This window comes from Melanerpes formicivorus, unplaced genomic scaffold (assembly GCF_026170545.1).
Source record: "Melanerpes formicivorus ecotype bairdi unplaced genomic scaffold, bMelFor1.0.p_v2 SCAF_1, whole genome shotgun sequence".
NCBI classification, from domain to species: Eukaryota; Metazoa; Chordata; class Aves; order Piciformes; family Picidae; genus Melanerpes; species Melanerpes formicivorus.
Genome location: NW_027142353.1, coordinates 34,894,949 through 34,917,332, shown reverse-complemented (window position 1 = coordinate 34,917,332; position 22,384 = coordinate 34,894,949). Strand labels below are relative to the sequence as shown.

The 22,384-nt window shown below is 45.8% G+C and overlaps 1 protein-coding gene across 2 annotated transcripts; it reads left to right on the top strand.

Annotated features, from left to right (window-relative positions):
• Positions 1-412: 412 nt before the first annotated feature.
• Positions 413-21,551, top strand: ALG8 (ALG8 alpha-1,3-glucosyltransferase). 2 transcript variants are annotated; one of them, XM_068139953.1, is made up of 13 exons: positions 413-512; positions 1,498-1,576; positions 3,672-3,865; positions 5,313-5,422; positions 9,996-10,063; positions 11,099-11,225; positions 11,945-12,048; positions 12,163-12,283; positions 13,741-13,880; positions 14,688-14,827; positions 16,982-17,079; positions 18,935-19,007; positions 20,907-21,551. In XM_068139953.1, exons 1-13 carry the CDS (start codon positions 433-435, stop codon positions 21,136-21,138), a joined length of 1,566 nt encoding a protein of 521 aa, XP_067996054.1. In that variant the 5' UTR covers positions 413-432; the 3' UTR covers positions 21,139-21,551. The 2 variants fall into 2 exon arrangements, with proteins under 2 accessions (XP_067996054.1, XP_067996062.1); XM_068139961.1 differs by lacking the exons at positions 413-512; positions 1,498-1,576 and having other exon boundaries at positions 3,786-3,861.
• The last annotated feature ends 833 nt before the right edge of the window (positions 21,552-22,384 follow it).

Sequence of the window (22,384 nt, the reverse complement as noted above, 5' to 3'; positions counted from 1 at the left end):
TGGAAGGTCTTTTTCAACCAATAGGATTCTATGATTGCATGATCACCCAGGTCCTAACCTTTGTCCCACACCACCAACTCCACCGGTAGTCCCACACAACCCTACCACCTCCCAACTCCGTACCCGCTCCCACAGCCACCCAACTCCAGGCCGGGTCCCTCTGCCACCCAGCGCCCCACGCTGTGCTCCCACACCACCCCACTCCGCTGGCAGTCCCACACGACCGAACCCCGCAGCTCCGATTCGCAGCCAGACGCAGACGCCTCACACGTGGCCCCGCGCACGCGCAGTGCCGCTCGTGCGGGCGCGGCCGCGCGGAGCCCGCGCACGCGCACCGTGGGCGGCGGGCGGGACCTCGCTGTTTAAACGCCTGCGGCGGGCCCCGGTTCCGTTCCTGCGCGTGCGTGGCGCCTCCCTCAGCGGTGCTCTGCCATGGCGGCGGGCCGCCGTAGGTGGTTCTGTGCTCTAGCGCTCGGCGTCTCCTTCCTCAAGTGCCTCCTCATCCCCGCCTAGTAAGGAGCTGGCCCGCGGCTGTGGCTGAGGCGGGCGGCACGGTCTGTCTGTCCCTTGTCAGGGGGATGGGGGCATGGGCTGGCGTGGGGCCGTGGTGGCCTCAAGGTCTTTATTTCCGTGGGGTGGTTCTGGGGAGCGGGGTGCTGCTGCCTCCTCCTCTCGGCGGCGTGAAATAGGCTTCGTGCTTGAAGGAGTTCACAGCCCGTTCTGCTTGGCGGCTGTTCGCGGATGGGGAGCCAGGAGGTCTTTAAACCTTGAACGCCCTGGAATTTTAAAAGGAACTATTTAGGGTATTTCCTAAAACAAATACATTTTAAAAAATAGAACCTGGGAATTTTGAATTAAACGTCAGAAAAGGTCCAGCTAGAAAAAATTCTTGTCCTGTAATTGCCCATTTGTGTCCTTGGCGTAAAGCTTTTGGAATCAGAGAGTAGTTTGGGTTGGAAGGAGCCTTTTAAAGGCTCCTTAGTCTAATTCCTCTGCAGTGAGCAGGGGCATCCACAACTGCCTGTAAGGGATGAGGCAGGTGGGTGTTGGCCTCTTCTCGCTAGTAACAAAGGACAAGAGGAAATGGTGCACCAGGGGAGTGTAAGGCTGGAGATTAGAAGAAACTTCTTCACTGAAAGGATTCTTAAACACTGGGATAGGATCCCCCGGGGAGGTGGTGGAAAACCCCCCATCCCTGGAGGTATTTAAAAGCCATAGATATGTTGTGCTGGGAGACATGGTTTAGCACCAGACTTGGTAGCATTCGATAACGGTTGGATTTGATGGCCTTTTGCAACCAAACTGATTCTAAAATTCTAGATCTGATTGCTCAGATCCTCACCCAGCCTGACCTTGAATGTTTCTGGATAGGGCATCACTCAGCATCTGAGTTCCTTGGTGAAAAATCTTCTGGGCTTCCTCTTTATCTACTTGTGGTGGTGTGCTCTGAAACATTTCTCCTTTAAGTATGTGACTCTTAATATACACCTTCTGTAGTTATTCCACAGATTTTGAAGTACATAGGAATTGGCTCGCCATCACTTACAACTTGCCCATCTCTGAGTGGTACTATGAAGTAAGTATCTGGGTTTTTAGCTGCATATGAATTCCAGGTACATTGGGTATGTCAGTCTGTGTGACTGCTAAAGGCTTCGCTGCGCAGGAAATGCATGCCATGGATATTGATGGTTGGCAGCTCTAGAACAGTGGCACAAAAACATACTAGTCATGATTTGTTGGCTCTGTGAAGCATTTAGTTTAAAAAGAAAGAATTGTTTGGGGAAGCTGCTAGAATTTCGGTAAAATGAAAAAGGCAGTTAAGGCACATGGGTTATTAGGCTGTGTGACATGGGAGAGAGTTGCATGGCAGTCTTAATTTGCAGCTCTCTTCATTCTTGTCATTAGTGCTATCATTATCAGCTATCATGCTAAAGAATGAATCATGTAAATGGGTATATACATTAAGAAATCAATTACTATTAAGGTTTTGAGCCTCTTCTGGCACTACTAGCATGCACAGATTTAATGTGGGTGAATCACCTTTAAGTTGATGATAGACTCAACCTACAAGTGGGTTTTAATCTGTCTCTCATTATCTCCTTGAGTTCTAGGACAAGTATTAGTCTCTAGTCTTCCTCCTCATAACTGTCTGGGAACTGTCTATTCAGGAGCTGTTGATGGTTGTGGCTCAAAACTTTGACAGGCTGATCCAATACTGTACAACAAATTCTTGTGATGCCAGTGTGATCCCAGTAATAACTGCTTGGTGCCAAAGCCCAGGATGTCTTTCAGCAGTGTAAAACAAGCATTTGGGAACACACACACTTAACAAATACACCCCATCCCAACTTGCTCTGGTTTTCCTTTCTCTTCACTGATTTTCACAGCCAAGGAGTTAATTGTTGGTCAGGACATAAAGTCAGTTCTTATGAAAAACGAGACAGAACCACCACAAACAAAACACCCTATTTGATCTTGATAAAGTCTTATTAGAAATAAATGTTCTTGACTAGTGAGTAAAAATAATTTTGAGACTGTAACAAGGCTGATTGGGCTGGTGGTTTCTCTAATGTAGAGAAATATTCCCAGTCAGCTATTTGACTGAGTTTTTTTAATGTTGTCCTAAGGTTATCTATAAAGAACAGACAATTATATACTGGTTAGGTGCAGATGCACAAAATGCTGTTTATAATCTTTTTCTATTAATCAAGAGATGTCCTGTCCCTCTACTAGGACTACAGAACAAAGCTAAAATCATGTTCAGCACCATACATCTACTACTTCATTGTGAAGTAGTTTCTGTTAGACAGAGGCAACTAAGTTAAGATACATCATCTGATTTGCTGTGGTGAACTGTACCTGAGGGACTGTAAACAGCATGGATTGTGTTAACTTATTGTGCAGTGGGAAAACTTAACAAGGCCAAGTGCTGAGTCCTGCACTCAGGTCACAACAATCGCATGAAATGCTACGGGCTTGAGGCAGAGTGGCTGGAAAACTGCACAGTGACAAAGGACGTGGGGGTGCTTGTTGACAGGTGGCTGAACATGAGCTAGCTAGCAGTGTGCTCAGGTGGCCAAGAAAGCAAATAGCATCCTGGCCTGTATCAGAAATAGTGTGGCCAGCAGGACCAGAGAAGCAATCTTGCCCCTGTACTGGTGAGGCTACACTTTGAGTACTGGGTTTGGTTTTAGGCCCTCAATATCAGGCAGACATTGAGGTGCTGGAATGTGTTCAGAGAAGGGCAACAAAGCTGGTGAGGGTTCTGGAGAGTATACCTTATGAGGAGCAGCTGAGGGGACTGGGATTGTTTAGCCTGCAGAAAAGTAGGCTCAGGGGAGACCTCCTTGCTGTCTACAACTACTTGAGAGGAGGTTGGAGCCAGGTGGTTGTTCTCTTCTCCCTAGTAACAAGTGTTAGGATGACAGGAAATGCCCTCAAGTTGCACCAAGGGAGGTTTGGATTGGATTCTTCATGGAAATGGTTCTCAAACATTGGCATAAGTTGTTCAGGGAGGTGGTTGAATCCCTGGAGGTAGTTAAAAGCTACAGAGATGTGGTACCATCAGATTTGGTACATTTAGATAACGGTTGGACTTGCTGATCTTAAAGGTCTTTTCCAACCAAACCCATTCTGTTATTGCAAACTATGTAATCTTTTTTTTCCTTTAGGCAACTTCAGAATGGACCCTGGATTATCCACCTTTTTTTGCTTGGTTTGAGTATGCACTTTCCCATGTTGCCCAGTACTTTGACCCCAAGATGTTGGTTATTGAGAACCTAAACTACACCAGCCACGCAACCATCTTCTTCCAAAGGTTCTCGGTCATCTTTACAGATCTAGTGTTCATCTATGCAGTTCGTGAGTAAGTCTTCATGTTCTCATTTTAGGTGCAATGGGTAGTTGTTGATGTATGGGCTTTTTCTGGAGTGAAAACAAGTAATATTTTTTTGTGCAAGTAAGCTTGTAACTGCATGGAAATAATCAAAGTTGGGAGAAGTTTGGAACAGGTTGCTAAATACAAGATAACTTTTTGTTGTCCTGGGAGACACTATTGCTGTCTGTGCCATCAGGTTTGTACCTGTTCAGACGTGAGGTGCTGTTTCACGCAGGAGAGGTGATTTGTTTCTGTCTGGATTTGTTTTGTAGGAGTTGCAGGACAGTTTGGGTGCACCCAACTGTTTTTTTCCTGTTACTTTCCTTCTGCTTTTATGAGGAGGGACTGAGGGAGCCAGGCCTTTTAGTTTGGAGAGGAGGAGACCAAGGGGTGACCTCATTTATGTTTGTAAATATGTAAAGCAGGAGTGCCAAGAGGATGGAGCCAGGCTCTGCTCAGTGATACCCAATGACAAGACAAGGGGCAGTGGATGGAATTTGAGGTATAGGAAGTTCCATGGAAACATGAGGAAAACATTTTTCACTGAGGGTAACAGAACACTGGAACAGGCTGCCCAGTGGGGTTGTGGAATCTCCCTCTCTGGAGATATTCAAGACCTGCCTGGATGCATTCCTGTGTGATCTGCTCTAGGTGATCCTGCTCTGGCAGGGAGTTGGGACTGGATGATCTTTTGAGGTCCCTTCCAATCCCTAATATTCTGTGATTCTGTTCTTCTAAAGCAGAAGCATAAAGGAAACTTGTGATAGCATGCCAGTGTCATCTAATATGTGAAATAACTCCAGTTGTTGTGGTACTCTTGATGATAAATTGATTATTCAAAGTCTAACTCAACAATATCAAGATTGTATATTTTTAAGTGTGCTGTGTCTTTGTGAAAGAGAAGTGTTTATCCTGCACCTAAAGAGCAGAAGGGGAAAAGTGTTTTAAGAATTGTCTGCCTTAATCTATAAAGGTCTTACCTCATCCTGTCTGCTCAAAGTTTGGGCTGAAAGTTCTCTGCTGCATTGGAGCTCTCCTTGAGCTCCTTTAGCTTATTTGAACGAGGCTGGCTTTGCATTATGACATTCCTTTTGCTTTGACTTGCATGCTTGAATGAGCAACCTTGGTGATACTGTGATACTGTGACTTTAGAGGTCCCTTCCAACCCAGACCATTCTATGAATGCGAGACATGAGTCTGAGGTAAAATTACTTAAGTTTTAGCATGTGGAACACACTACAGCTATTGAAATTTAAGATCCTGTTTTTGTTAAACTTTATTCATGACAAGGTCATCTCTTGACCAAGGATCTTATCGTTGCTATGCATCTTAATAAAGTAGTTCGCTTCAGGTTTAAAGCACTTTGCAACTGTAAAATGCAGCAATGGGTTTGTTGTGTGTTTCAGTTAAAACTTTTTCTTCTGCTCTTCTTCAGGTGGTGCAAGTGCATGGGTGGAAAGCGAGCTGTAAAGAATACCCTGGAAAAGCCAGCATTTATTCTTGCTGTTCTGCTGCTATGGAATTTTGGGTTGTTAATTGTGGATCGTATCCTTACAAACTGGTGTGGGCTGTTTGTGTTTTGGTGTGTTTGTTTCTTCACAACCTGTTACAGCATGTGGTACAAACCTGTGAATGTTTTTGTTTCCATCACAGCAAGTAATGTTACTGTTTGCTTGTGGGGTTAGTTGAGTAACTTCATGTTTTCATTACAATTATGATTTGGCAAGATGGAATTGTTCCATTTTTTGCTGGGGTTTGCCAGAACTGCATGATGAGGCTGGCAGCAACGTGCCTGTTTCTGCTGGCTGCTCCTCCTCCAGTTGCCTTCACAAGTGTTAGCAGAGAGCTGCTTTTCTGGATGTGGTTCTAGGTTTGTCCCATGGCAAAGAAAATCTCTGCAAGTGCTTTATGTTTAGGCTGGCTTCAATTGGCTAATGTTACAGGAGAATTGACAACGGTTTTCTTAGAGGATGCTCTGGACAACAAGTTCACCAGGACCCAGTGGTGTGCTCCTGTGGCCAAGAAGGCCAGTGATATCCTGGGGTGCATTGTTGCCAACAGGCTGAGGGAGGTTCTTGTCCCTCTATGCTCTAGACCACACCTGGAGTACTGTGTCTGGTCCTGGGCTTCCCTGGTAGAGAAAAGGAACTGCTGGAAGGAGTCCAACAGAGGGCTGCAAAGATGAGTAGGGAATTGGAGCCTGTCTTTGAGGAAAGGGGCAGCTCACCAGCAGTAGAGAGAAGGAGAGCTGGTAAGGGCTCTCAACTTGCTACCCTGAGGCAAGCCACGAATGATCCACCAGGACATTCTGTGGAAACCGAGGGGATTTGGCACAAGAGGAGGACAGGGCCAGCCCAGCTGAAGTGCTTCTATGCGAATGCGCGCAGCTTGGGCAACAAACAGGATGAGTTAAGGGCCACTGTGCTGCTGGGATGCCACGACATAGTGGCTGTTACTGAAACTTGGTGGGATGAATCCCATGACTGGGATGTAGGCATAGATGGGTATAAACTCTTTAGGAAGGATAGGCAGGGAAGGAGAGGAGGAGGTGTTGCCCTCTATGTCAATAGCCAGTTGGAATCAGTGGAGCTCCACCTGGGGAGGGATGATAAGCTAGTTGAGAGTGTATGGGTCAAAATTAAAGGCAGGACAGGGGAAGAAGATATTACTGTGGGGGTCTCCTACAGGCCACCTGACCAGCAGATCCAAGCAGATGAGGCCCTCCATAGGCAAATAGAAGCAGCTTCCAGGTCACAAGCCCTGGTCCTCATGGGTGATTTCAACCACCCGGACATCTGCTGGAGGGACAACACAGCAAGGCACCAGCAATCCAGGATGTTCCTGGACTGCATAGAAGACAACTTCCTCCTCCAAATGGTGGAGGAACCAACAAGAAATGGTGCTATGCTGGACCTTGTTCTCACCAACAGGGAAGGGCTGGTAAGCAATGTGAGGCTCAGAGACGGCCTTGGCTGCAGTGACCATGAAGCAGTTGAATTTAACATCCTCAGGGCAATCAGGAGGAAGTATTCCAAGCTCACGACCCTAGACTTTAGGCATGCAGATTTTGATCGCTTCAGGGATCTGCTAGCCAAAGTGTCATGGGACAAAGCCCTGGAGGGAAGAGGGACCCAGGACAGCTGGTCAGTATTCAAGGACCACCTCCTCTGTGTCCAGGAGCTCTGTGTACCAACAAAGAGAAAAGCAGGTAAGAATGCTAGGAGGCCTGCCTGGATGGGCAAGGAGCTACTGGACACACTATTACTTAAAAGGAAACTCTACAGGAAGAGGAGGGAAGGACAGGTAGAACAGGGGGAATACAAGGAAGCTGCCCGAGCAGCAAGAGTCCTGGTCAGGAAAGCCAAAGCAGAGTTTGAGTTGAATCTAGCCAGGGAGATTAAAGGGAATACTAAGAACTTTTACAGGTATATTAATGGGAAGAAGAAGACTAGGGAAGGTGTGGGCCCCCTCAGAAAGGAAACTGGTGACATGGTCACCTGTGATGAGGAAAAGGCTGAGGTACTTAATAACTTCTTTACCTCAGTCTTCACTGCAAGGGCCTCTAGCCACACTCCTGATGTTATGGAAGTCAAAGCCAGGGACAGGGAGGAAGAACTGCCCATTGTAAGTGCAGATCAGGTTCGTGATCATCTGAAGAACCTGAAAGTGTTCAAGTCCATGGGACCCGACGGGTTACACCCACGGGTACTGAGAGAACTGGCAGATGAGGTTGCTAAACCCCTCTCTATTATATTTCAAAAGTCATGGCAGTCTGGTGAAGTCCCCACAGACTGGAAAAGGGGAAACATTGCCCCCATCTTCAAAAAGGGCAAGAAGGAGGAACCAGGGAACTACAGGCCAGTCAGTCTCACCTCTGTGCCTGGAAAGATCATGGAACAGATCCTCCTGGAGTCACTACTCGCTCAAAAGAATAGTGAAGAGGTGATTGGGAACAGTCAGCATGGCTTTGCCAAGGGCAAATCCTGCCTGACCAACCTGGTGGCCTTCTATGAGCAGGTGACAACATTAATAGCTGAGGGGCGAGCAACTGATGTCGTTTACCTGGACCTGAGCAAAGCCTTCGACACTGTCCCGCACCACATCCTGGTCTCCAAACTGGTGACACATGGGTTTGATGGGTGGACCACTAGATGGATAAGGAACTGGCTTGATGGCCGCACCCAAAGAGTGGCTGTCAATGGCTCCATGTCCCAGTGGAGGCCAGTGACAAGCGGAGTCCCTCAGGGATCAGTCCTGGGACCTATCTTATTCAACATCTTTGTGGGGGACATGGACAGTGGCATTGAGTGCACCCTCAGCAAGTTTGCTGATGACACCAAGCTGTGTGGTGCAGCAGACACACTGGAGGGAAGGGAGGCCATGCAGAGGGACCTTGACAGGCTGGAGAGGTGGGCACAGGCCAACCTCATGAAGTTCAATAAGAGCAAGTGCAGGGTCCTGCATCTGGGTCGAGGCAATCCCAGGCACAAATCCAGGCTGGGCAGTGACTGGCTGGAGGATAGCCCTGAGGAGAGAGACTTGGGGGTGCTGGTGGACAAAAAGCTCAACATGAGCTCTCAGTGTGCACTTGCAGCCCGCAAAGCCAATCAGATCCTGGGCTGCATCAGGAGAAGTGTGGCCAGCAGGTCGAGGGAGGTGATCCTCCCCCTCTACTCAGCCCTGGTGAGACCCCACCTGGAGTACTGTGTCCAGTTCTGGAGCCCCTATTACAAGAGGGATGTGGAGGTGCTGGAAGGTGTCCAGAGAAGGGCCACGAGGATGATCAGAGGGCTGGAGCACCTCTCCTATGAGGACAGACTGAAGGAGTTGGGGCTGTTCAGTCTGCAGAAGAGAAGGCTCTGAGGTGACCTAATTGTCGCCTTCCAGTATCTGAAGGGGGCCTACAGGAAGGCTGGGGAAGGACTTCTCAGGATATCAGGTAGTGATAGGACTAGGGGGAATGGAATGAAGCTGGAGGTGGGGAGATTCAGGCTAGATGTGAGGAGGAGGTTCTTCACCATGAGAGTGGTGAAACCCTGGAATGGGTTGTCCAGGGAGGTGGTCGAGGCCCCGTCCCTGGGGGTGTTTAAGAGCAGGCTGGATGAGGCTCTGTCCAGCCTGATCTAGTGTGGGGTGTCCCTGCCCATGGCAGGGGGGTTGGAACTAGATGATCCTTGTGGTCCCTTCCAACCCTGAATGAAACTATGAAACTATGAAAGGCTGAGACCCCTAGAGAAGGCAAGACTGAGGGGATCTGCTCAGTACTTAGCCATATCTAAAGGGCAGGGTCAGGTGAAGAGGATGGGCCACACTCTTTTCAGTGATGCCCAGTGGCAGGACAAGAGGCAACAGGCAAAAACTGGAACACAGGAAGTTCCACCTGAACATGAGGAAAAACTTTGTTCCTTTGAGGGTGCCAGAGCACTGGAACAGGCTGCCTGGAGAGGTCATGGGATCTGCTTCTCTGGAGAGATTGAAAACCTGCCTGGACATTGCAATCCTGGGCAGCATGCTCTGAGAGACCCTGCTTTAGCAAGTGGGTTGGGCTAGATGATGTCCAGAGGTCCCTTCCAAGCTACAGCATTCTGTGATATAAACATACCTCTGGAAAGTCCAATTATTGTGAGTCAGTCTTGCCACAACATCCATTGATGTAGCTGAGGAGAGAACAAGAAAACAGGAATTTTTACAGGGAGGACCAGTTTTGTCTGTCTCAGTCCTCTAAGTTTCCTGCTGACAGGTGGTAGGTGATAAGTGAGGGCTGCCATCTGCACCCATTAACTAATGTGAGGCAGAATCTAATACCAAAAATTCAGAAAGTGCAGAATCAAGCTTTTAGTCTTTTTGATTTATACCCTCTAAGTTGCCTGATACGTGGCATCAGGTTGTTAGGCTTCATTTCATCAAGATAATGTACTAGTATTAGCAGATTTTGTCTGAGCTTACAGGGATGGTTAGTTAATGACTTCATATCTCTATGGAGTGAATTTAGGGTTACTTTCCTGATTTAAGTTCCATTGCAATTTGCATTTATTGTTGATAAGCTTGAATCTTCCCCAGAAGACTGGCAGTAGTTGGAAAGAAAGCTTGCTTTGTTCCTTCCTTGACCTGAGTTCAGATATTCACTTTCAGTACAATGGCTTTCTCTCTGGGCTGATGCTCCTTTCTGTTGTCCGAATATGTCAGGTAAGCTTGAGCAGCTCTTTCCTGTTTGTCACTGTAAGTATTTTAGTGCATTAATTAGCTTCAATGAGCTGCTCATATTAATAGTAGCTTGAAGTTGAGGGGTACTAAACGGGATGTCTAATTATCTGATTCATTTAGGGTTAAGAGGAGGACTTGAAACTCAATTCCTTACCGATGCTGCAGTGTTGCAGTTCCTCATGAGAAACCTAAAGTCTGTTAGACCTTACTACTGTGTCATGGTTTCCTGCCAGCTTGTCGTCTTCCAAGTCACTTCTAAGTTCTTCCCCCTGTGCTTAGCAATGCTGAGGCCACACCATGAGTACTGGGGTCAGTCTTGGGCCACTCACTACAAGGACATTTTGGTGCTGGAGTGTGTCCAGAGAAGGGCAGCAAAGCTGGTGAAGGGTTTAGAGAACAGGTCTTGTGAGGAGTGGCTGAGGGGACTGGGGTTGTTACGCCTGGCAAAAAGGAGGCTGAGGGGAGACCACCTCTACCACTACCTGAAAGGAGGTTGTGGCCAGATAGATGTTGGTCTCTTCTCTCTAGTGTTAAGTGATGGGACAAGAGGAAATGGCCTCAAGTTGCACCGGGAGAGGTTTAGGTTGGATATTAGAAGGAACTTCTTCACTGAAGGGGCTCTCAAACACTGGAACAGGCTCCCAAGGGAGGTGGTTGAATCCCCATTCCTGGAAGCGTTTAAAAGCTGCAGAGATGTGCTGAGGGACATGATTTCACATCAGACTTGGTAGAGTTATATAGTAGTTGGACTTACTGATCTTAAAGATCTCTTCCAACCAAACTGATAAATTATCTGTGAAGCTGTGAGGAGGTGAGCACTGCCCTAGTTCTAAGTGTTATGTGATGATGTAACCTCCATACCTGTTGTCTGTAACAGTACTGTAGTTTGAAGCAGCTATTCACTTTTTCTGCCTATGATAAATGTTCTGTCACCTTACAAGTACAACAGAGGACCAATAAGCTTTACTACAAAGGGCTAACAAGTAGAAGAGCTTAGATGTTGTTTTTCTCTTTTAGAGAAGCTACTTGGAGGGTGCTTTTTTCTTTGCTCTTCTTCTTCATTTAAAGCACATCTACATATACGTGGCCCCAGCATATGGCATTTACTTGCTGCGATCCTATTGCTTTACTGCAAACAATGCAGGTAAGGTGGATGATTCCTTGCTCACTTTTGGGAGATTGTGTTCATTAGTGGGGTCTTGATAACACCAGAAACTATTTCAAAGTCCTCCTTTGAGTTTCTTCCCACTCCTCAGCACTGAAGATCATGATTGATGCTCTTCATATTGACAGAAAATACTGAGAGTTTCTGTAATGGTGAAATTTCAGTGTGGAAGAAGTAACTGCAAAGTAACAGTTGAAGCCTGGAGAAGACTGAGAGGAGATCTTCTCAGTGCTTATCAGTAGCAAAAGGGTGGGGAGCAAGAGAATGGGACTGGACACTTTTCATTGTTGCCCAGTGATGAGACAAGGAGTGACAGGCACAAACTGGAACAAAGGAAGTTCTGGAAGTTCTATATGAACATGAGGAAACACTTCTTTCCTTTGAGGGTGCCAGAGCACTGGAACTGGCTGCTCAGGCTGTGGAGTCTTCTCTGGAGACTTTCAAAACCTACCTGGACATGATCCTGTGCAACCTGCTTTAGTTGAAACTGCTTCAGTAGGGGGGTTAGACTGAGTGACCTCCAGAAATCCCACCTAACCCCCACCATTCTGTGGTTCTGCAGAGGAAAGAACTGAATTTAACATAAAAGGGTCTGTGCTGCTCTTAGGTGCTGGCCATTCACTGTTACTGTGGAATGCTTTTAGCTCCCTCTCTACTTGCCACGGAAACTGATTTCATAACCTCTTTGCTTCTTGTAGATGGATCCCTGAAGTGGAGAAGTTTCAGCTTTCTTCATGTGTCTCTTCTGGGATTGGTTGTCAGTCTCATTTCTGCTCTTTCCTTGGGACCCTTCATAGTACTGGTAATAACCTGTTCAGGGCAATAACAGGTGAAAAAATGTCAGAAAATGGTTTTAGGAAACTATAAAGCACATTTCTCTTAAAGCAGCCATTTCTTTCTTTTGTGGTTTCTGTAGGGCCAGCTGCCTCAAGTCCTTCACCGGCTTTTTCCTTTCAAGAGAGGTCTCTGCCATGCTTATTGGGCCCCCAACTTCTGGGCTTTGTACAACGCTGTGGATAAAGCACTAACCATTTTTGGTACAGTATGCTAATCTGCTATTTGGTGCCATGCATCAGTACGGGGCTGGTCTGTTGGAGAGCAGCTCTGGGGAGTCCTGGTAGGCAACAGGATGACCATGAGCCAGCAATGTACTATTGTGGTCAAGAAGAGCATCCTGGGGTGCATCAAATAGAGAGTGGCAAGCCCATTGAAGGAGGTTCTCCTGTCTCTCTACTGTGCCTTGGTGAGGCCACATCTGGAGTTCTGAGCTCCCTGGATCAAGAGGGACAGGGATTTGGTGGAGAGGGTACAGAAGAGGTGTACAGAAACGAGTGGACTAGAACATCTTTCTTAGGAGGAAGCACTCAGAAAATTGTCTTTTTAGTCTGGAAAAGAGAAGACTGAGGGAGGGATCTCAAATGCTTACAAATACTGAAAGATTGGGTGTCAGGAGGATGGAGCCAATCTTTTTTCAGTGGTGCCCAGTGACAGTACAAAGGGTAACACACAAACTTAACTGTAAGAAGTTTCACCTAAACATGAGGAGGAACTTCTTTGTAAGGGTGATGGAGCACTGGACCAGGCTGCCTGGAGAGGTGGTGGAGTCTCCATGTCTGGAGCTATTCAAAACCTGCTGGGTGCATTCCTGTGTGACTTTCACTAGGTGAACCTGCTTTGGCAGGACGGTTGAAATCAATCTATCTATTCAAAGATAGAGTAGCTCTGAAGAAAGAGACTTGGGTGTATTGATTTATGAGAAGCTCAACATGAGCTGGCAGCGTGCTTATGCAGCCCAGAGGGCAAATTATATACTAGGCTGCATTAAGAGGAGTGTGGCCAGCAGGTCAAGAGAGGTGATTCTACCCCTTTACTCTGCCCTTGTGAGACCCCACCTTGAATACTGCATTCAGTTCTGGTGTTCCCATCATGAGAAAGACACAGAGCTGTTGAGTGAGTCCAGAGGGCCACAAAGATGATCTAAGGGCTGGAACACCTCTGAAACAAGGATAGGTTGAGGGAACTGGGGATGTTCAGCCTCAAGAGGAGAAGACTCCAGGGGGATACCTTATAGCTACCTTCCAAGACCTGAAGGGATCCTACAGAAAGGCTGGAGAGGCCCTTTCCATAAGGGTGTCTAGTGATGGGACAAGAGGGAATGGTTTTGAGCTGAGGGACAGTAGGGTTAGACTGAATTTTCGGAAGAAGTTCTTTAGTATGAGGGTGGTGAGACTGTGGTATAGGCTGCCCAGGGAGGTTGTAGATGCCTCCTTCCTGGGGCTGTTCAAGGCCAGGTTGAACAAGGCCTTGAGCAGCTGAGCCTAGTTGAGAGGCACCCCTGCTTATGGAAGGCAGGTTGAACTAGATGATCTGTAAGGTCTCTTCCAGCCTAATCCATTCTATGAAAAAAAATCTTGGCCATGTATCTAGTTCAGCTACTTGGTTTGCTTCATTAACACTGAACCAGTTTGTGCTTTTTTTTGTGCTTTGTTTTTAGGTTTACAGTGTAATGTGCTTGATCCTACAAAAATTCCTAAAGCCTCAATGACAGGAGGGCTGGTTCAAGAGTTTGAACATACTGTCCTCCCTTCTGTGACTCCACTGGCAACATTAATCTGTACTTTCATATCTATATTGGTAAGAACAAAGAATGTTTTGGGAAGTTTGTGCTTTGTCACCCACGGATTTGATTTAACGTGCACTTCACATGAATTTTAATGCTAGCACAGCAAAGAGGTTTTCTTTAAAACCAAACATAGTCAAAACAATTATTAGGATAAATGTTGAATTAACCTTTTCTCATGCACAGTAGTACTTTCTTCAGTTGTGGTTAAAATTATGACCCTTGTCAACTCAAGAATGGTTAGAAGATTGCTAAAAGCAATCTTGGACCTAAACTACTCTGCACGCTGAGCTAGAAGTAACCTGTTCTGATAGAAAGTAGTAGAACTGGCATGTGAGAAGAGATATGGATGGAATTTTAGGCAGCTTGTGGTGCCTAACAACACAAACTACATGGAGGTGTGGTGGTCTTCATGTGGCAAGCAAAGCATGAAGGCTCAATAAGTAATTACCTGGGTATACAGAGTCTTTTTCACTCTATTGAGCCTTTAACTGGAAGTCTGTTTCAACACCTTTATGTAGTAACTTTGATAAAATGAGTTTAGTGGTTTAGATTCAAAGACAGTTTATGCAGGACCAAGTAAGAGGGAGCTGGCTGTGGTCTTTCAGTCTGTTTTCCCCTCCTGTTAAACTGATGAAGTCCTTAGGAAGACTCTACTCATACATCCAGATAGATACAGAGCTGTACAACACTTGTGCCACACAAGTGCGACCTGGGTGCTGTGGTGTTTATTGGCATTGACAGAAGTCTTATTGGACAATGGTTTGTGTTCAGGATTGCCAAACTTTTGACTAAGTCCTGTTTTTACCTGTTGTTTCTAGCCCTCTGTTTTCTGTCTTTGGTTTAAACCTCAAGGGCCCAGAGGCTTTCTGCAGTGCCTTGTTCTTTGTGCGTTGAGCTCCTTCATGTTTGGCTGGCACGTGCATGAAAAAGCAATACTCCTCGCTATTCTGCCCCTAAGGTGAGTGACTTTTGCACATGGCAGCTGGCCAAAGGGAACCTGCAGCCACTTGTTGAGGAATCCTCAAAGAGGATTGCTTAGTTTTCAGTGTGTTTCAGAAAATGAGCCTGGCTATAGAGTGCCTTAAGCAGTCAAATCTTAGCACACTTCAAGTACATTAATTTCAGGCAGATTAAAACATGGCTGCCTTTGCAGCAGGGTGAGCTGAAGTTAGTGTCATGTGTAGAAGACCAGTGTGGTGTTAAACAGTATCTTTTATGATGTACTAACACTGGCTTGGGTTCAGTTTTGGGTCCCTCACTGCAAGAAAGACATTGAGGTGCTGAAGCAGGTTCAGAGGGTGGCAACAAAGTTGGTGAAGGGTTTGGAGAACAGGTCTGGTAAGGAGGAGTAACAGAGAGGTTGGCTTCTTTAGTCTGGAGAAAAGGAGGCTGAGGGGAGACCTTCTCATTCTCTGACTCCCTGAAAAGAGGTAGTGAGGTGGGTGTTCGTCTCTTCTCCCTAGTAACAAGTGATAGGATGAGGGGAAGTGGTCTCAAGTTGCACCAGGGGAAGTTTAGGTTGACTATTAGAAGAAGCTCCCCTGAAAGGTTTCTCAAATACTGGAACAGGCTCCCCAGGGGAGATGGTTGAATCTCCATCCCTGGAGGTCTTCAAAAGCCACAGATTTGGTGCTGAGGGATATGGTTTAGCATCAGATAGTAGTTGGATTTGCTGATCTTAAAGGTCTTTTCCAACACAAATGATTCTGTGATTATACTGTACAATAGTTTTCATTGACAGAATCTTTAAGCAGAGCTTTATTGGGAGTAGCTGATCCCCATATCAGCTCTGTGGGGCACAGCAAAGCTTTGTACTGACTTACAGATGAGCTGAACAGAAGCATATGGTGTTAAGATGAATAAGCAATTAATTTTGGGGTCTGACACAGGCCTGTGCACAACACACTCTTTGTCTCTGTGAATCCTGGCTTGTTTTAAGATGCATAGTATAACAGAAAGTAAGTGTTTGGATCCAAATGCTTAATTGTGGTTAGAATAATGCAAAGAGAAAAAAAACTCATGTTCATAAAAGGCATTCAGGCTGTATGTGGACACACAGCTTCCAGAAGTAGTCATTTAACTTCCCCTCCAGGCTTCCTTTTCTTAGTGACAACTTGTAAGCAGGCTTGAGAAAACTCACTTATGTGACGTGGTGGATGAAAGCAGGCTGCTTTGCTGCTGTCTTTTGTCCTCCCCACTGTTACTACTGCAGTTGTGCAGTGCATTCATTGCACCTGAAAAGTGTCCAAGACCTATTTGTTGTGTCTGTTGGCTTTGCCTTTTGAAGAGAAAAGCTCATTGGCTTGCCTGGCTTGAACCATTAGACACTGCTGCCATACTCATGGAATCCCAGAATGTTTGGGTTGGAAAGGACCTTAAAGATCATCCAGTTCCAACCCCACTGCCATGGAGGAGTTACAAATTCAGGTTTGCCAAGCATGCATAGATGAAGTTTAAGAAGCTCTGTCAGGGACCAATGTACAAATACTGTACTACTTCTGCCAGGCAGCTCAGGCCTCGATGAATGCTGGGGTTCATATTTAAAATGCAGGGTAGATTGTTCATGAGCCAGCTGAGGACAGGGACTTTCTGCACTGTGCTTGACAAGACCAGTGGGCAGCTTCTACCAAAGGAACTTTGTGCCTCTTTAGGGTAGAAGTGAGGTTGTAGCTCATCAGCTGCCTGACCAGTATTGCTGCAAACTGCGTTTTCCTTCTTCAGAGCTTTAGTGATGCTTAAACTCTTCAAGTTGGAATTGTGGAAGGGAGCAAATCAACACTGGGAAAAATCAAGGGAAGGAGAAAGAGTAAGGATGATAATGTTGACAGCCAGATGGTAAAAGAAAATTACTGGAAAACTTTCAGGCCTGATATTTGTGTTCAGTGGGTCTGTGGCTTTCCTGGATGATAATTAAATTTGTATATTTCCCCCTGCACTTACATGTCTGAGACAATGTGGTCTAGAAGCAGGAAATTTCACCACAGGTCCAGTGTTTGTTGGGAATGGGGTATCACACAACTCTGACATGTTCTTCAGTCTCTTAGGAATTATGTAGTTCTGCTGAAATTTTCTTCATTTCTGTCTTAAAGCGTAACATTCTTGTCATTTTTAGCTTGTTGTCTGTTCAGAGAGCAAAGGATGCTGGCATCTACTTGATTCTGACAACCACCGGCCACTTCTCGCTTTTCCCATTGTTGTTCACACCAGCAGGTGACTGTTTTCCTTCTTTCTGTGCATTCATCTTACTGCTTTGGGGTGGGTTGGGTTTGTTTTTTAGAGATGACATGCAGATCTGGGATTGTTTCATGAAACAAGCTGAAAGTTGCAGGAAGCTGTATGTCAGCCTGCTTCCATAAATAAAAAGTCTCCAGCCAGTGAAATACTGGTTTAAAAAGCTGTGCAAGAGCTGTAGGCATGAAGTTCAAGTAGAAATGGGAAACTGCCATAGCCTGTATTCATTATGCCTCATTCTGCCACAGTTCTAGAAACTTCCTCCTGCTTAAGGATGAAGAAAAAGTGTTAAAGACAACTTGGAACAACAAGCCTGGCAGGCTGTTTTCCTGCTGATTGCTGCTTCATGCTATCAGTAATATGCTTAAAGTTAAATACCATGCAGCAGCTCAAATCCAGACACTGTCTTTTGGTCTGATGCTGCTGCTTGTTTGCAACAGTGAAGCTGCTCTTGAGACAGGAAACATTTTCTCTATCACTTAATTTTTATCTACCACACAGCCTAGAACTGGGAAGCACTGATTTGGCTGTTACATTCATGCTTTCAGCTTTCCATCCCATTTATTTTTGTGACAGGAAAATCTTATTTGCAGTGCTGTCTTATTGTAATTATAATGAGTGAGTGCAGTGTGTTTATGGATAACTTAAAGTGTATTGCAAATGCTGTTATCACAGTATCGCCAAGATTGGAAGAGACCTTGAGGATCATCGAGTCCAACCTGTCACCACAGACCCATGACTGGACCATGGCACCAAGTGCCACATCCAATCCCCTCTTGAACACCTCCAGGGATGGTGACTCCACCACCTCCCTGGGCAGCACATTCCAATGACAAATTACTCTCTCAGTGAAGAACTTTCTCCTCACCTCGAGCCTAAACCCCCCCTGGCGCACCTTGAGACTGTGTCCTCTTGTTCTGGTGCTGGTTGCTAGAGAGAAGAGACCAACCCCCTCCTGGCTACAACCTCCCTTCAGGTAGTTGTAGACAGCAGTGAGGTCTCCCCTGAGCCTCCTCTTCTCCAGGCTAAACAATCCCAGCTCCCTCAGCCTCTCCTCACAGGGCTGTGCTCAAGGCCTCTCCCCAGCCTTGTTGCCCTTCTCTGGACACATTCAAGTGTCTCAATGTCCTTCTTAAACTGAGGGGCCCAGAACTGGACACAGGACTCAAGGTGTGGCCTAACCAATGCAGAGTACAGGGGCACAATGACTTCCCTGCTCCTGCTGGCCACACTATTCCTGCTGCAGGCCAGGATGCCATTGGCCGCCTTGGCCACCTGGGCACACTGCTGGCTCATGTTTAGGCAGCTGTCTATCAGTACCCCCAGGTCCCTCTCCGTTTGGCAGCTCTCCAGCCACTCCGACCCCAGCCTGTAGCTCTGCATGGGGTTGCCATGGCCAAAGTGCAGCACTCAGCACTTGGACTTGTTGAATGCCATCCCATTGGACTCTGCCCATCTGTCCAGTTGGTCGAGGTCCCTCTGCAGAGCCTTTCTACCCTCTGACTAACATCTGCCCCTAACTTGGTGTCATCTGCAAATTTGCTGATGACTGACTCAATCCCCTCATCCAGATCATCAATGAAGATGTTAGAGGATGGGGCCCAGCACTGATCCCTGGGGCACACCACTGGTGACTGGCCACCAGCAGGATGTGGCACTATTCTAGTAAACATGTGCATTTTCAGACGTCCTAAGCCATAAAGCATTGTTCTGTTTGGAGGAAAAAAATAGGCAATGCAAGTGTGACTGGTAGGATTTAAAAAGACTGCAATTTATATAGCACAATGGTTTAGTAATTAATTTTTTAAAGCATGTTGTGTTCCTTTTATTTCAGAGCTTCCACTTAAAATACTGCTTATGCTGCTGTTTACTGTTTATAGCTTCTCTTCCTTGAAATCTCTGTTCAGGTAATTCAAGAAGTTTGTTCCCAACCCCAAAAGCAAACCTATTTATTCTGTCACTTTCACCAGTGCTGTCAGAAGGGGTGAACAGCACAGAAAACTGATGCTGGAGTATCAAACTGAGGTGGTGTGAGTCAGAAAATGCTGCTGCCTCTGCTCTCTTCTTGGAGGCAAAGCTGAAGTTAAGGATTATTATAGCACATGCTTGTTGTGCTTGAGCCATGCCAGCTGGCCAATTAGTCCCTGCAGGCTGTAACTCCCCACCTGCTTGATGTGCTGTTGAAGCACAAAGTTGTGATGCCTGTGAGGATTTCAGTGCTGCAGCACTTGCTATGGTTAGTTACCTGCTACAGTGAGTTTGTTTGTGTCAGCAGTTGCAAACACTGCTGTGTGTACTCCATATTTTCACATGTGGACAGGACAGGTTATAAAGAGCTTAAATTTACAAACCTTATTTGCCAACAAACCTCCTGCAAACACTTGATTGTCAGAACTTGCAATTGCCCAGGTCACCCTGGGTGTTTTTAACAGTATGTTGTTCTCATACCCACCTAACCAAAGACAGTACTTAACCTTGCAATCCTTGCAGTCCCTGCACTTTCCACTTTCTCAAACTTTCCATGGCAAAACCAAACTGTAATGAGGGGTGTTGGAAAGGCTATAAACCTGTGTTCAGTACTTCAGTCACCTGGTTTTATAGATCCTCTTTCAACCAGGCTGCTTTTTACTCCATAGTGTTCCAGAATTCATGGAATCAGGGTGGGAAGGGACCTCTGAAGATCTAAAGCAGGATCACCTGGAGCAGGTTCCACAGGATCACATCCAAGCAGGTTTGGAATTTCTGCAAAGGAGATTCCACAACCTCTCTGAACAGACTGTTCCAGTGCTCTGTCACCCTTACAGGAAAGAACATTATGTTCTGTTGGAGCATCCTTTGTTCCACTTTGTACCCATTGTGCCATTGTGCCTTGTCTTATCACTGGGCACCACTGAAAAGAATCTGGCCCGAACCTCTTGCTCCCCACCCTTTAGAGAATTGATAAGCATGAGGAGATCCCCTCTCAGACTTTTCCAGGCTTAACAGCCACAGCATCTCCTTCAGCATCTTTATAGCCTCTGCTGGTCTCTCTCCAGTAGTTTCTTGTCTCTCTTGAGCTGAGGAGCCCAGAACTGGACCCTGTACTCCAGATGCAGCATCACTAAGACAGAGTAGAGGAGCGGGAGAACCTTCCTTGACATGGTCATGCTTTTTTCTTATTTTCAAGAACTAAAGAGATTGTCTAACTAAAAACCTCTGCAGAAGCTTAGTTCCTGTCTAGAGATGGAACTTTTGCACATTTTGTGTTCCTAACTTTCCAAACTAAAACAATTCCTTCCAGAAGAGCATGAATTGCCTTGTAAACTACATAGTCAAAACCCTCCCACCAGTGTCCTTAGCAAGAGAGCTTGACTCAGTGCATTGTACAGGAAGCTTTGGTGAAATGGGCAGAGGTTAAGATCTGACATGCCCATCTTTTGACACAGAACAGCCTTGGTGGAACAAATGTGTGTGTGTGTGTGTGAAGGTCTGTGTTCCATTGTTCACTGAAGTGATGTGAGGTGAAGCAGAGCAGCTGTTGAGATTCCTGCTTCGGTTCCAAGTCATCCTGGGACTTGGTGTCAAAGCCACATGACAAGGAAACTAGCTGTGTGCTGTTGTTAAGCTCTTTTGGTGATGGTTTCTTGGGTTTTTTCCCTAGTGAAGCTTTATATTATTTAAAGCCTTATTATGGGGAATAGTCTTTGCACTGGTCAAAAGCAGAATGGTTATTTTTAGATGTTATTTTGGATGTCATTTAGATGTTTTTATTCACCATCATGCCTTTTAACACCATCTTTTTTTTTTTTTTTTCATTCCTCTGACAGGAGAGAGAGGCCTCTCCTTAACTGGCTTGAAACAATCTACCTCATCCAACTAGTGCCTTTGGAAATCTTCTGTGAAATTATATTCCCTCTGACCCCCTGGAAACAGCATTTTCCTTTTGTCCCTCTGTTGCTGACCTCTGTGTACTGTGCTCTGGGTGTCACCTATGCTTGGCTGAAACTCTACATCTCAGTCCTGACTGAGAGAGTTTCTCTGAGACACAAGGTTGAGTGAAACTGCAGTGTTGGGACCAGTCCCAGGTTATCCCTTTTGAGGGGATTATCTGGCACAGTGGGGGACATCCAACTTTTTATAGGACACAACTTACTTGTACCATTGCCATCAGGGGAGCTTTTCTTCCAACACTTCTATACTGCCCAACAAGGATACCTCTGATCAGAAGGACTCCTGATAATACCATGGGGCACAGGGAGATGCAACTTGCCGTGGATAAAACTGTGAAGCTTAACAAGGTCCAGACTTCCGTCCCAAGGAAAACCTGCCCAGCTTTCCCATTATTGTTTGTATTTGAATAAAATTCACTGTGGCAAACGACCAGGGATCACTGCCCTGTAGAAGAGAGCATTGCAACTGCTTTCTGTGGAACATGTAAATTAAAAACTTGGGTTTTTTTGTTTGTTTGGCAATTTCTTGTGCTTCTTTGCAGCTCGTCTCTGTATCTAGCTGGAAACTTGTCCCGAGGTGCTTTATGGTTCAAATCTCAGTCTATACATTAGTTCTTTAATAAGACTGCCCCCCTTTGATTTCATTTCATAGATTCTTTGCAAATAGGTTTTAATGTTCTGGTAATTTTTGTAGATTACCAAACTGAGGTAGCTTCTGAAATGATAAACTTTTAAAATGCCATTAAACAGGTCAGATAATGTGGCTGGATGATCATCTTTATCTGCAGTTCAAGCAAAAGTCTGCAACCCAGACAAAAGACCAAATGTCCACAGTTGCTCTGCTAAACTGAGGAAGAGGTATGTCATGTTATGCCTCTGCAGAATCTCATCCCTTAAAGGATGAGTAGGCTACAGTGTGATGGAACTTCACTGTGCCTTTTTTTAATCCTACCTAACTCTCCCTAGAAGACTTTGGGACTGCTCTGGAGCCCATCACATGAAACTGGGAGTTGAAGAAAGGCTGTTTGATGGATTTTTTTTCCACCAGTTCTTGAACTGTCTTCTATGTTACTTGAACAGGACCTCCTTCAGAGGAGATGGCCCATGGAATGGTTGTATTCTTGGTGGTCTCTTGAGTATTTTGGATTTTAAAAGCATGTGGCTCTTGTTTGGACAGTGGGCAAGTAGAGTAGTCTCTGTGGTATTTGTGTAATCAACTGGCTTGTACATTTACACTTCTTGCAGCCAGTGACCTCATTTTTGGACCTTCTCTTTTTTTTTTTAATACTTTCTCATAATTCCTGTCTTTTCAAAACTCCATTGATTATTTTACCACACTTTTTTTAGCTGCTGTA